Raw genomic sequence first — 16,024 nt, 5'->3', positions numbered from 1 at the left:
TGTGCCATCAAGCCCCTCCAGCTGGTCCAGAATGCTGCAGCCCGCCTGATCACCAATCAGCCCAGGTCGGCTCATGTCACCCCGCTTCTCATTGGCCTCCACTGGCTTCCCATTGCCGCACGCATCCGTTTCAAGGCCCTAGTGTTGGCATTTCAGACTGCTAAGGGGACTGCCCCACCTTACATACAATCCCTGATCACTCCCTACTCCCCAGCTAGACCACTCCGGTCTGCCAGCTCTGGTCGCCTTACGGTTCCCTCTCTACGTGCACCTGGCGGTCGAGCTGCACGTTCACGCCTGTTTTCCGTTCTGGTTCCTCAGTGGTGGAATGACCTGCCTACCACTGTCAGAACAGCAGAATCCCTCCCCCTATTTCGACGCAGACTCAAAACCCACCTTTTCAAACTCTACCTTAGTCCTCCCTCCTGATTTCCCCTGCCCCTCCTTTCTGATATCCCTATCCTTGTCTAACCCCCCCCCAAAAAAATAAAATAAAATAAAATAAAATAAAAAAACTTCTGATGACAACTATGTTTAGAACAGCATTTCCTGTGTATTTTGCTAGTTTCTGGATGTGATGCTCTGACTTATGGTAGAACCTATGCACTTGTAAGTCGCTTTGGATTAAAAGCGTCTGCCAAATGACTAAAATGTAAATGTAAATGTAAATATAGCCACCACAGGTGCTGTCTTACTTGCCACCTGTTAATAGAAGCAATATAGTGTAGCATCTGCAGCTCAAGTTCACTTCCAAACTCATTGGACAGTGCTTCATCTCACAACCCAAGGCAAGGATCCCAAACACACACAAATGGTCTTCAATGAATGATGTTCCAAACTGTTTGCTGGTAAGATGTTTTATCTCATTTATTTTATCTTTACCTCATAATGGCTTCCTTGACTTTCATTGGCATAACCTTCATTGGCATAACAAAAATTGCCAGTTTTGTCGATCAATCTACACTCAATAACCCATGATAACAAAGTGAAAACATGTTTTTTAGAATTTTTACAAAAATCTAAACTTGAAATCTCTCATTTATATAAGTATTCATGTTCACCAACATAAAATGGGGCCACGCCACTGAAAATGCCCTCACATGTTGTCAACTGTGTTTTCACTGTCTTCCTCAGAAATATTCACTCAGGCCAAGAGAGATTCCTTGGAACTCCTCCAAAGGAAGTCCTCTATTTAGATGTAGGCATTGCAAAATATTTTTTTGGTTAAAAAATGAAATGTCAAAAATGTGTGCCATAAAATCTCAAGAGTCTATAGCCCCAATCGGAACAGTCTCAGTGTGCATATTGAAAATGCTACAGTTTCGTTACTCAGGCAAAAAAATGCTGTGTTGTTTTAAGCAAGCCAAGCCAAGCAAACTATATGTATTTATATAACTTTTTAGTCGTCACTTCAATAACATGTTCGTAGTCGTTTTTTGAAGAGCTGAATTTTATACTTAGTTTCCGTACGCACGGATGGGGGTAGTGCATTTTCTCTGCAACTACATTATCAATACTGGCCAGAGACAGCTGTATTTGGGCTCATCGTGTTCGAGAGAGCCTATACAAAAGGTTGATAATAGCACTTCTACGTACAAGTACTTTTGAATAAGTATACAGCAGCGAAACAGACAACAATTACATTTTATTTAGAGTTAGATTTTTCAGAATGAGAAACTATTATGCATTTGTTCCGCTGGATCCTTGCCCTGACAAGGACACTGACATTACCGTATTTCTTGTAGTATGTGATTTACAAAATGCAGAGAAGGTGAGGTCTCCCCACTCTTGTTTTACCACCCGCATGTTACAAAATAATAACTGTTGTCGGTGAAAAAGGAATGGTTAAATGGATAAGGCTCTCCAGCTTGTTTCAATACAGTATGCAAAGCATAAATATCCAAGAGATATTACGATAAAACTATGAAATAACACAGAGAAAGCCTTACCTTGTCTAACTGAATGGGTAGCATAGTGAAGAGCCACTAGAGAGAATGAGCAGGCGCTGTCAATAGCCAATGAGGGGCCAGCGAAGTTGAAGGTGTAGGAGATCCTGTTGGCAGCTATGCTCATGGCTGTTCCTGTGCCGTTGTAGTGGGTAATGGTGGTTGGGCTGTTGTTCAGAAGTGTCTCAAAGTCCCTATTCATGAGTCCTATCAGAAACGTATGTTTTTGTTCATGAACTCAGTTGTATAATTCAATTCATACACAGATGCACTGGGTCAATGATAAATGACCCAGCTATAACTATAAATGCATTTAGAAGTAATAATAAGTAGTTTGTACCAATGAAAACCCCAGTTCTGGTTCCACTGGCCTTCTCCATGGGTATCCCAGCATTCTCCAGGGCTCTGTAGGTGCACTCCAGCAGGAGCTTCTGCTGGGGATCCATGAAGTCTGCCTCTGCCTCAGTGATTCCAAAGAACTTGTGGTCAAACTCATTCAACCTGAGGATTAAATCATTTATTGTTCAGTACTTTCATCTCAAGTTTCCGTGAGATATACAGTCCCCTCAAAAAGTATTGGAACACCAAAGTCAATTCCTTTGTTTTTGCTACACTGAAGACTATTGAGATGTCAAAAGATGTATATGAAATGACAGATCCAAATTTCTACTTTAATTTACTGGTACTTGTATCTAGATTTGTTAAACAACTTACAACATATTAACTTTTGTATCAGATCCATTTTTAGGTGAGCAAAAGTATTGGAACATGTGACTGACAGGTGTTTCTTGTTGCCCAGATGTGTCCTGTTAGATTGATTGGTTGAACAATAAATAGTTCTAAATGTCTACTCTTGGTTTTAGCCTGTGAAGATGTATTTGTGTTAGAAAAGATAAACCAACATGAAGAGAGCTGTCTTTGGGAGAAAAGCAAGCCATTTTGAAGCTTGGAAAGAGAGCATATCTATCCTGTTCTGTTACATCAACAATGTTACATTCTTTGGGGCTTTCATGGCACTGGATGCACGGAGAGAAAAAAAATAATTGCACTGGTTGACCTGCAAGAAGGTTGAATTCAAAAACAGTAGCAAATACTGTAGAGAATTACATGTTGAAACAGAAAAGAAGAAAGTGCATTTAATGAATGACTTTTTTCGGGATTTCTACGGGCCTTTCTTAACCAAATTAGGGAGCAACGCTTTTCTGACCCTACTTCATGCCACTTACTTGGCTGGCAGCATTTACAATTGCACCCAGATAAAAGAGGGAATAGACCTGAGGATTTGTACTTCAGTACATATGGTCCAAGTGTTATGGTGATTTTAAATGGTGATTTTAAATGGTGAATTTCAGTATTGGAACAAAACAGAGCGAGCCACTCTTAACTCAAGCTTGGAAATATTTGAAAGTCTACCATTTATTGAAAAAAGCTTATTTGTGTTTGGCTGGATATTTATGAAGATTATGCAAAAAAAACAGATTTAATATAAATAATGAACTGAATTTAAATCACATTTACCTGGATTTTTTGAAAATAATTACTGAAAGCAAGATGTTAACTTCACCAATGGCAAGATTTATGCCTCCCGTTTTTTTTGTCCAGACTGTAAACATAACTGATGGTGATGAAGAAAATAATATGTTGGTCATCTGCATTGGGTCTTCTGTGGATTACTCTGGACACATTGCACATGCCTTTATCTCAAGCAGTGAAGTTAAACCCGATGAGAAGGCCATTGATGCACTCCACAAACTAGGCTATCAAATAGTCCAGGGGGCTGTTTCAACAATACTGGGGTTGTTGGCGCTGTCGACATCTTCGAGCTATATCTTCAGAACCTTCTTCAAAATCCTGTTCCTAGTTATTCTGTTTGGGGCAGCGCATGGAATTGTATTCATTCCAGTTTTTCTGAGTTTCTTTTTCTGCAACTCCTCTGCCAAAGTCAACAATGAAAATGAAGAAAGTGATGAGATCAGATGAGATAACTGCCACTGGGCCAAAATATGAAGAAAATGATGCTTGCCCAAACAATGAGAACACGTATCTTCAGTCAGAAAATGAGAAAACCTATTCTGGGGCAAAAAAGGCAGAAACTGCCGCTGGACCAAATGAACAAAGGGACACAATCAAAGAAAACATGTGCAGTTATGGTAATCAAGGATTTATGGTGTCATCATCCTTTTACCAAAGATGCTCAAGATGCTCAAAAACTCTATGCCCTGGCATATCATAAATAGGCAGTACAGGCCCACTGCTTCTTTAAGTGATTTTGCTTCTTTTTTTTAGCATCTGTATGATGTATATTACAGGACAGAACATGCTTCCAGTGACGTGGCCCTCCACGGCAACGGAACCCCACCAACCTCTGCTACCCCTCACTGACCCCCTGTGACAACTACACAGTTGCAGGGGGGCTATGGAACTGCCAATCTGCCACACGGAAGGCTGACTTCATTACTGGTTATGCCTCCCTCCTGTCCCTACAGTTCCTTGCCCTCACTGAGACCTGGATTACACCAGAGAACACCGCCACCCCCGCTGCCCTTTCATCCTCCTTCTCCTTCTCACACACCCCCCGGCCATCTGGCCGTGGAGGTGGCACTGGCTTGCTGATCTCCCCCTCCTGGAAATTCTCTGTGTTTTCCCACACTGACCTATCCCTATCCATCTTTGAATGCCACGCTGTCTCAATTACTCACCCTGTTAAACTTTATATTGTCGTTGTTTATCGTCCTCCAGGTCCCCTGGGAAGTTTCCTTGATGAGCTTGACGCTCTACTCGGCTCGTTCCCTGAGGATGGCACCCCACTTATCCTCCTGGGAGATTTCAACATCCACCTGGAAGCCTCCCAGTCTGCTGCCGTCTTACCACTACTTCACTCCTTTGACCTCTAACTGCAGCACTCTCCCCCAACTCACAAGGCTGGAAACCTTCTAGACCTGATCTTTCTGAGGAACTGCTCCTCTTCTAACCCCACTGTTACCCCTTTGCACATGTCTGATCACCACTTAATTTCCTTCTCCATCCCCCTTGCTCCCCTGCCTCCCTCCCCTTCTCTCACCCCCACTGTTTCTGTCCGCTGTAACCTCTGTTCTATCACCCTCCTCGCTTGCCCCCAGAGTCATCGCTTCTCTCCCTCCTCTTGAATCCTTCTCCAAACTACCCACCAATTCTGTATCTTCCGCCTTGCTTTCCTCTCTCTCCTCAGCCCTTGACTCACTCTGTCCTCTTGTCTCCAGGCCTGCTCGATCCTCCCCTCCCAGCCCATGGATTTCCGACCTACGTTCCTCCAGGCCCAGCCTACGTGCAGCTGAGAGGAATAATACCGTAACATATACGTAATACCGAACAATAACGTAACTAAGACAATAACTAAACATGAAACATGATGTGACAAGGATGAAACGTGACACTTTGGTCAATATGTAGTTTTAAATGTGCTATGTACATATGTAAAAGTTGACTAGATTAATGGTGTCATCATCCTTCTCCCAAATTCCAGATGCTCACAAACTCTATGCCCTGGATTACTGTATATAGGCAGTACAGACCCACTGCTTCTTTAAGTGATTTTGCGTTGTTTTTTTTAATGTATTTTTTAAAATAATTATATTACAGGAAATAATAGTAAAAACAAGATACAATTGTAAAACCATTGTTTTCAGAGAATTGGAACCATGACCGCTGAACACAGATGTATCCTTCAGTCTCCGCTGGTTGAGTGCAGTGATCCACATACCTTCTGAAGGTAGAAATGGATGCATGTGTTCTGTTTTTGCCAAAGCGAAACAGTCTCCGTGTGTGTATTGAAAATGCTACAGTTTCGTTAACAGGTGGAAAAATGCTGTGCTGTTTTATGCAAGCCTAACAAAATATGCCGTTGAAAACGTAATGTCATTAGCTAAATTACTTTTTATTTAACCCATTTAATTTAACAATTTTTAACCCATTTCTATTTAACCCATCCTAGTTACGAAGGAGCAGTGTACCTGGGTCCCACTGGTTTCTGCCAATTCTGAGCTGATGGCACTGCTGAACATCTTCCGATTGTGAAGGGAAGTAAGCATGATGTGTCTTTAAGTTTCCTTGGCCGACCACTTTCTTTGTGCTTCTTCAACAGAGCTTAGACAGCACATCTGGAAACCCCTTTCTGCCTTGAAATTTCTGCCTGGGAGAGATACTTGCTGATGCAGTATAACTACCGTCTTGTTGCTGTGCTCAGTCTTGCCATGGTGTATGACTTCTGACATTAAACTGTCTTCAGCAACCCAGTTTTAACCCTCCTACACAACTGTTTCTGTTTCAGTTTATGATTGTGTTTCAACCTACATATTAAATTCATGATCGTTAGCTAGTTATAATTGGTTAATCACACACCTGACTATATGCTTACAAAATCTCTGACTTTGTACAAGTGTACCTAGAAGAATTGATGCTGGTTTGAAGGAAAAGGGTGGTCGCACCAAATATTGATTTGATTTAGATTTTTCTTCTGCTCAATCACTTTGCATTTTGTTAATTGATGAAAATAAACGATTAACATTTCTATTTTTGAAAGAATTCTTACTTTACAGCATTTTTCACACCTGCCTAAAACGTTTGCACAGTACTGTATATTGGTAAGATCTTAACAAAAATGATAATTGGAACCCCAACAGGATGGACACAAGGTTATCGACTGGAAATTTGATGACAAATGTGAGATGAAAATGCGGAAAAGTATTCAAGAATAAATTAAGTACATCTGGCCAGGATGAAGTGCATGGAGCAGTTGAATGAACTGGAGGAACCTGGCCAGGAATAATCCCACATTATTAAGCCCGGTCCTTCCATGCAGTAGAGCCTTCCAATCCCAGTAGAACAGTCCCACAGAAGCGGATCAAGTGGCCTCCAGTTGACAGCCAGACCCTGGGCCTCATTTATAAACGTTGCGTATGCACAAAAGAATGCGTACGCCACTTTCTAAGGCATTTCTAAAAAACGAACTTGACGGGAAAATGTGCGGTCCTCCACGGAAACTCTGACCCATGCGTACGCACATTAACTGGAGAAATGAGAAACTGCGACTCCGATGGCAATGGGATGAAACGCGAGAAATGGTGTGAAATTGATACCACTGTGTAAAATAAATCGAAATATTACCTCTCACGTATCATATATGAAGAGTTAATTTGCAAAAACGGATAAAAGCCTCTCTTACAACGAATAAACAAACAGCTGTTTGATTGATGCTCCCTGGAGTGCCCAAAAAATATGATTTAGGATGATAAATATAAATGGAGATGTTGTTGTAAAATAATCCCTCAAATATGGAGACGAATTGTTTAACAATACTAACAATACTGTTATTAAATGTATTCTCATAAATAATATGGTGAACAGTCGGACAAATTACGCTGCACTGATGCCGTTTACAATGCGTCAGTCGGGCAGATACGAGTGCATAGTTTCATATATTGTTATCATATTCATATATTGTGTTTTATAATGTGTTTATTGTTATGGATTTTTGTTCGTTTTATCTCTTAATTTTGTAACTGTGTTTTCAATGGTGCTAGACAAATAACGTGTATTATTATCATTATTATTATTATTATTATTATTATTATTATTATTATTATTATTATCATCGCCATCATCACATTCGTTGTGCAGAACTGTTCGTCATTTACAATCAATCAGGATAATTCCCACACCTGTAGCTTTTCAGAGGCAATCAAATGGCTGAAATCCCTTTTCTTGGCCTTCTTTTCAGTGTTTGCCATTGTCATCTTCGTGAAATGCATATTCATTAGGGGTGTTTCACTGCCTATTTATAGGCAACTGTGGGCGGGACATGAAACTGACAAAGGTGCGCCACATTTAGAGTTGATTGTGATTTATAAAGGAAAACTGGCGTGGGACGTGCGTATGCACTGTTTTATAAATCTGAATATTTTTGTGCGTACGCACGTCCTGGGTTTCATGCGTACGCAACCTTTTGACGTGAATCCTACGCACAGTTTTATAAATGAGGCCCCCTGTGTTTGCGGTTTGATGAAGACAAATGCGTAAAATGATTGAAACCACAACATAGATTGTGGGCTCGAAGCTATGATGGCTATCATAATCCACTAAGTTTCTGAGAGGTTTGGCAATGTCGAGAGAGGCAACACCAGGTCAACCTATACGATGAACTGTAGAGCCGCCAAGATATACCAGCAAGAGCTTCGAAAAACAACAGCACAAGGTGGCTAGTGAAGAAGAAAAGCAACCGCTTGCTGAGCTCTGCAACATCTTAAGAAATAAGATCAGGACCGTGCACAGGGCAGTGGCACTGGAGGCGTGGGAAGGAAAGAGCAAGAAAGCATGCTGCTTTTATTTCTAACCCTTTCCCCTCACTAAGAAGCTACTACAGGACCAGCAGAGTGGCAGCCTCATGTGCTCAGCTGAGGATGTCAACAACTTTCTGCACAACACCTTGAGGGACCTTAAGAGACAGACCAAACGTTTGAGCCATACATGACCCTCATAAGCCGACAGCCCTGGGATCACTGGAGGGTGGGATCACTGGTGTGCCTGGTTGGTTGAAACACACCACTCATCAGGGAGGCACGCAAAGGCAAGGGAGAACTGACTGTTGTGGCTGGACCTTTGCAAATGCATATGGATCTATACCACACAAACTTGTTGAGCTTGCAAAACCATTGAGGCCCTGGAGAGGAAGATCAGCAGCAACTTGCAAAGATAGTTAGGCCTATCCCGCAGTCTGAGCAATGCTGCTCTGTATGGTACCAGTAACATCCTGCAGCTCCTGATCAGTGACCTCGCTGAAGAGGTCAAGGTATCACAGTCACAGGAAGCTCTCCATACAGAGAATCCAGGGATCCAAAAGTGGCATCTGCTGGTATCCAGGATCACACAGGAAATAGAGTGCAGACAAATCTCTGGTGGTGGTTGAGTCATGGCTGAGGCTTAAGCCACAAGTGGGGTCTGTAGCAACAGGGTATGCAGGCATAGGCTACTTCCTGGCAACTAGGGTCAATATCCAGGGCAAAGAGTGGGAACATCTTGTTCAGAAGGAAGTGCAGGCAGGCATGGAGGAGGTACGAGCCAGCAGGATGGCAAATCGTTGGCATTTATATAGTGCCATTTATATAGTGCCTTTACCCAAAGGGCTGTACAATTGATGCTTCTCATTCACCCTTTCATGCACACACACACACACACACACACACACACACACAAACGCCGATTGGCTGCCATGCAAGGTACCAACCAGCTCATCAGGAGCATTTAGGGGTTAGGGGGCTTGCTCAGGGACATTTTGACACACCCAGGGCGGGACCGAACCAGCAACCCTCCAGCTGCCTGATGACTGCTCTTACCGCCTGAGCCAATGTCACCGCTGGTGGGGATAGTATAGCAAGGAGCATGGACTAGATAAGAAAGTGTACTGGAACAAAAGATCTCCTGGTCGAACATATAGCGAGCCGACTTCCATCGCATCAGGGTCGCCTGGGCAAGGGTATCTGATGTTGAAAGACCCGAAACCCAGTGACCCCAAGTTCCATCACTGATGATGCTTCCCAGCTCATCTGCAGGATATATCTTTAATCTTAATAAAATATAGCATCGTTGGTATCACCAGCAAGCATGTAAAGGGTGGAGGGACTCCAATGACCACAGTGCTTTGAATCAGGCAAGCGGGGAACAAAGTGTTTTTCAAGCCCATTGAAAAAGGGTGTGGTCTATAGTGAGTGTTACCCAGAATTGCCACTTAAATATACACATCATTTGCATTTATGACCGGATAAAGAGGTAGGGAATTCAAGCAGTTGTGCAGTCTGGGAAATGTGGATGGTATGATTAGGTGGACAGATGAACAGAGGTATCATCTGAAAGTCAGCACCCACTACAGCACAGCTCCCATGCAGGGAAAGTGATTATTATTATTTTTATTTTTTTTGGTGGTCCAGAGAAATTGCCTCCTGCTCATCCTCAAATGTACGAGCACTAAAGCAGGAATCATCAAATCACGGTCCTCAAGGTCAAAGGACTGTTGGTTTTCCACCTTCCCTTTACCTTGGAGTCAGCTGTGAAGACAGTCTGGCCAATCATAGAAATAATTGTTCAGCTAATTACCTGGGAGAAAAGAAGACATTTACATTTACATTTTAGTCATTTGGCAGACGCTTTTAATCCAAAGCGATTTACAAGTGCATAGGTTCTACCATAAGTCAAAGCATCACATCCAGAAACTAGCAAAATACACAGGAAATGCTGTTCTAAACATAGTTGTCATCATAAGTGCATTTTATTTTTTATTTATTTATTTATTTATTTATTTATTTATTTATTTATTTATTTATTTATTTATTTATTTATTTATTTATGTATTTTTGGGGGGGGGGTTAGACAAGGATAGGGATATCAAAAAGGAGGGGCAGGGGAAATCAGGAGGGAGGACTAAGGTAGAGTTTGAAAAGGTGGGTTTTGAGTCTGCGTCGAAAGATTCTGCTGTTCTGACAGTGGTAGGCAAGTCATTCCACCACTGAGGAACCAGAACGGAAAACAGGCGTGAACGTGCAGCTCGACCGCCAGGTGCACGTAGAGAGGGAACCGTAAGGCGACCAGAGCTGGCAGACCGGAGTGGTCTAGCTGGGGAGTAGGGAGTGATCAGGGATTGTATGTAAGGTGGGGCAGTCTGAAATGCCAACACTAGGGCCTTGAAATGGATGCGTGCGGCAATAGGAAGCCAGTGACCAGGGCCCAATTTGGATTTGAGGTCCAGATTTGATGATGGCTGCACTAAAGTATACCTACTGCTTAGTCCGCCCCTCCTCACTTTGAAGCTTTTAAATTCATTAAAGGGATTATCAATAAAATGTCCCTTTAGTCTCCCTTTGCAAAGCTTGAAGAGTGTTTCAAAGTGTTTCCTCATAATTGTTATCTTTTATACATGGAATCAATCTGGATACCGTTCTTTGAACATTTTCAAGCGCCTCTATATCTTTCGTTTAGTATAGTCCCCAGAACTACACAGTGGTCTGACAAGGGTATTGTATAAGGTGAGTATAACTTCCTTAGATTCATACTCTATACTATTGACTATGTGTCCTATAACATCCTGTTCGCCTTTTTTTACTGCTACAGTACATTGGCTAGAACATGAAAGGCTTTGATCAACTATTACCTCCAAGTCCTTTTCAGTTATAACATCTAAAAATTCCTCCTCACTCCGGTGGCCAATTTCCAATTAATATTTGGGTAACTGATGTCACTCATGATAATAGTCTTACCTCCCCAACAAGCTTGCCTAATATTTCTAAAGAGCGTTGGATTCACACTACTGTCTAAAGCTTGCATTCCATGAAACACTGTTTCAAGACTCTCTTCATGTTCCCCAATGAGTTTAACGCAAATATCTTCACTAGGCATAAGATCAATGGTTAATTTCTGGAATTTGGCACATTAAAGGTACAATGGGTAATTTCAGAGTCCTAACAGTCTTGCAGAATTGAGGCAACAAACACCCTCAAACCACAGCATGCACTGTTTTGGAAAGTTGACAGTGACACACGCGACAGAGCCTGCCGTCTTTTCGTAGTGTTCTAGTAAGAAAATGTTCGGCGACCAGGTGACTTTATGAAATGTTGACTTGAGTATGCTGCATAACACTATCTTTTTTTTTTTTGTCTTTTTGAAGTTTTCACTTTAGCTAACCAACTATATTATGAGCAAGCAACTTATTTGGCTATCAAACTAGCTGGCTATATAATTAAGATATGATAGTGTACCACAAACGATGCAACTGAAACTTATAGTTTACTAAACTAAACACGCATTATTCAACATGTAAAGAGAAAAAGGAATGTGTAGCTACCCAAATTGCACTCCAGACAAGTGATCACTGAAACTCTGTATACTATTGCTTATTATCCAAGCAAAGAATATATATCTAGTTATAAAATGATACCAGTTAATTATTGGGAGCAACAAGCAAACCTCAGTGGTCCAAAGTCCTCTTTTCAGATGAAAGTAAATTTTGTATTTAATTTGTAAATCAAGGTTCCAGAGTCTGGAGGAGGAGTGGAGAGGCACATACTTCAAGTTGCTTGAAGTCCAGTGTGAAGTTTCCACAGTCAGTGATGATTTGGAGTGCCATGTCATTTGCTGGTGTTGGTCCACTTTGTTTTATTAAGTCCAGAGTCAACACAGCTGTCGACCAGGAGATTTTAGAGCACTTCATGCTTCCGTCTGCTGACAAGCTTCATAGAGATGCTGATTTCCTTTTCCAGCAGGACTTGGCACCTGCCCACAGTGCCAAAACTACTTGCTCACCATGGTGTTACTGTGCTTGATTGGCCAGCCAACTCGCCTGACCTGAACCCCATAAAGAATCTATGGGGTATTGTCAAGAGGAAGATGAGAGACACCAGACCCAACAATACAGATGAGCTGAAGACTGCTATCAAAGCAACCTGGGCTTCCATAACACCTCAGCAGTGCCACAGGCTGATTGCCTCCATGCCACAGCACATTGAAGCAGTAATTCCTGCAAAAGGACCAAGTATTGAGTGCATAAATGAACATACTTTTCAGAAGGTCAACATTTGATGTCATATTCTAATATTTTGAGAGATTTATTTTTATTTTCATGAGCCGTAATCATCAAGATTAAAACCAAAAAAGGCTTGAAATGTTTCATTTTATGTTTAATTAATCTATAATATATGAAAATGAATTAAATTACGGAAAAAAAAACTTTTACATGATATTCTTTTACAATAATATTTTGAGATGCACCTGTATATTTTCAAACCAGAATTTAAGGACGATAAAGACAGAGGGTGAGTCAACACATGGCAGTGAGCCTTTTTCAATGATAGGAAGGGATTTACAAGGGTCTTGTAACAATGTTTTAACACAAAAATCTGTTGTCCAATTAAGGAAGATCATTATTCGGAAGATGGAACCTCTCTTACTGGATTGATCTTCCAAATAATTTTATACCCCTCTATATCATATTCATCCCCATTTCATCCCCAAGCCATGTCTCTGTAATCAGTAGTATGTCTCAATAACAGCCTCCAAGTTCCAAATAGTATTTATACTTCAAGCATTTAAACAAAGACATTTCAGACTGCTGCTTTTGCACTCTCCTGTTCCCTCACTCCCAAGTCACCATTACTAAAATATTGCTTTAAAAATATTTTATCAGTGTTCTCACCATTATATGTAGCCTTGGCCGCTTCAGTCTGGGCAGTCTGTGCCTCCCTACCTATTTCACTCTCTGCCCCCCCCCCATCCCAGTGCCTAGTTTAAATAATCCTGTTGTAAGCTTATGCAAAGAAAAAAGAAGCAAACAATACACTGCTGTAACAAACTTTATTTGTTCTGTGCAGTTTTACAAGAAAGTATCATGACAGTAAAATACCTGACCTTCATTTTACAAAGCCTACAACTTCATTGGGGTGTTCACTATTTGCTATCTCATACAACTGCACATGTGACAAGAGCATAATATTGCAGAATGTGATGGATACAAGCAAAAGCACTTTATTAAAATAAATACACTTTGTGTTACTTGATATTTGTGATTTCCTTTTATATGAATGGAAATGAAAATGTATCACAACTAGACCACAAGAAATACACATGCACATAATACAGGGCTACTAATAGTACTAATAATAACAACTTTGTGGAAGCAAACTTCTTCATATTATTTTCGTATGCCTACATTTCTACACAGCTCCTACAGCTATTAAGCTAGACATGCCATTCCAACTTCATAATATTTATTTTGGCTGAGAGTACATTGCTTCTGTAAAGCCTGATTTTGAGAGTACAATAAATTGCTTAGATATTCAACACATAATTGTAATGGTCATAATGGGAAACTTTACATTCTATTTTTATTCTACGTCAACAGAATTTTTTCAAATTTGACTTAATTTTAATAGAAATAATTTATTAATGAATCAAAGTTTTATTAATTTCTTGACATTTATTTTCTGATTCTAGAATAATGTATTCTACTATTCTGTTTACATACTAGGACTATACTGTCATTCCAACAACTGCTGTAATCTGAAGATCGAATGTCTAAAACTGTGTGAACTCATATTTTCTGTGCTCAGTCAAACTCAGCGTAGATTTTTTGACATCTTTCTGAAATTGCCAATCTTCTCTTTCCTCCAAGATTGACACCAACGTAGAGACTGTACTGTTTGGGTCCAGTAATTTAACAAGGGGAACATTGACTCCTGTCTCTTGGAACATGAGGTTCTGCAGAGTCATGGACACCATGGAGTCGACACCCAGAGCAGAGAGTGTAGTACCATCACTCAGCTCTTGAAGGTCTACATTGCAAGTCTCGCTGATCATGGTCCTGACATATTCCCCTGGTGAGGAGGGTGAAGTTGACAGTTGTACACTAGGTTCTGTTAGGCTGATGTTTCTCAGTTCTTCATCTACCAAAGCTGACAGACGCATTTTGAGGGATGTGTTTTGAGACAGCACATGCTTCCGAAGGTTTGTGAAGCTGAACTTGCACACAACCTGTTGGGCATTGTTTTGCAACAAACATTGCTCCAGGCCTTCATGAATTTCTGCTACTTGCATCACTGTCATTCCCTTAGTCTCCAAAAATCTCTGTAAAGATTCCTTGTTCAATAGGAGGCCGAGGTTCAAAGCCCCCCAGTTAATGGACTGTGCAGCCAGTCCAAGCCTCCTCCGATAATGACAAAACATGTCCAGGAACGAATTGGCTGCGGCATAGTTTGTTTGAGTGGCATTGCCAATGAAAGAGGTGATGGAAGAGTAGCACACAAAGTAGTCAAGTTTGCAGTGCTTTGTTGCATGATGGAGATTCATAGCACCATTAACCTTTGGCTTGAACACTTTTTCATAGTGTGATTTGTCAAGAGTTTCAAGTAAACCATCATGCAGAATGACTGCACTGTGGAATACTCCTCTGATTGGACAAGAAGGAAACATCTGTCCAATTGCAGTGACTGCCTTCACAACCTGTTCTGAAACTGACACATCACACTGTAAGCTGATGATTGACACTCCATACCGATTCTGCAGGTCAGATATCTCATGTTGCAAATGAGATGAAGACTTTCTGCTAAGAATGACAATGCACTCACCTCCTCTTTGAGCAATGAACTTCACTGTTTCAAACCCCAGCCCAGAAAGACCCCCTGTCACAATGTAAACAGATTTCTGATGAAAAGGTTGTTTTGGCTTCTCTTGTATTGGAAGGTTGGAGACCTCATCCTTAGTGTTTCCATCAAGTACAACTACAGAAGTGGTGTCTGAGCTCAAGTAGGATTTTGATTCCTGAGCAGACAGGCACTCAATGCTTCCTGAAGTCATTGTTTGAAAGATAGTGTTTTTCAGTACTGGAATATAATTCAATCGCATTGACTTTAGCCAGCTGTAGATTGATCTTTTTTTCTTCTTTAGACATGCTTTCTGGAAAAGATTAGCCACCTGAACGATCTGAACACAGACATTTTCACTGTCAGATCTAAACATGTTTTGCAAAAGAATAGGTGGCATCTGGTTATCATGCACTAATACAATGTTTCTGACAGTAGAAACATTGCAAGCTTTAGCAACCAATGATGCGTCAAATGGAGGCAAAAGGACAAATGCATCACACCTGTTCACGTTTTGTAGCAGTCCACTAAATTGGGTGCCTACAATGGCATTCCACCCTGATTGATTTGCAGTAAACATTAGCACCTGCATCAGATTTGAATCGGGTTCAAGAGAAGTAATGCCCAACTTGTTCATTTGTCTTACTTTTGGAAGGACATGATGCAAGATTTCCCAGGCAAGAACAAAGAAGGAAACGCATGGTACTTCCTTGAGAAATGGGAGCTTCTTTGTTCTATAGCATGCAGTTTCTGGAATCACAACCTTTGAAGACGCAGTAATAGGGTAACATGAAACAACATGATCTCCCACTTTCAGTTTTCCCACATCCCTCCCCACAGCCGTAACAGTACCACTGAAGTCAAGTGCCAGAAGATTGTGGCTTTGGGATGTATCTTTGTTCCAGTACATGGTCTGGCCATATA

At 41.1% G+C, this 16,024-nt stretch overlaps 1 protein-coding gene across 1 annotated transcript in view; it reads right to left on the bottom strand.

Annotated features, from left to right (window-relative positions):
- LOC133126584 (uncharacterized) overlaps nt 1-16,024 on the bottom strand; it is a 30,161-nt gene that overhangs the window by 1,891 nt on the left and 12,246 nt on the right. The window contains 2 exon segments of the mRNA XM_061238928.1: nt 2,318-2,447; nt 14,113-16,023. Coding sequence (XP_061094912.1) covers nt 2,318-2,447; nt 14,113-16,023 — 2,041 coding nt within the window.

Source organism: Conger conger, chromosome 4 (assembly GCF_963514075.1).
Source record: "Conger conger chromosome 4, fConCon1.1, whole genome shotgun sequence".
In the NCBI taxonomy this organism is placed as follows: domain Eukaryota; kingdom Metazoa; phylum Chordata; class Actinopteri; order Anguilliformes; family Congridae; genus Conger; species Conger conger.
Note: the sequence above shows the minus strand (reverse complement) of the source record. Positions and strands in the feature narration are given on the sequence as shown.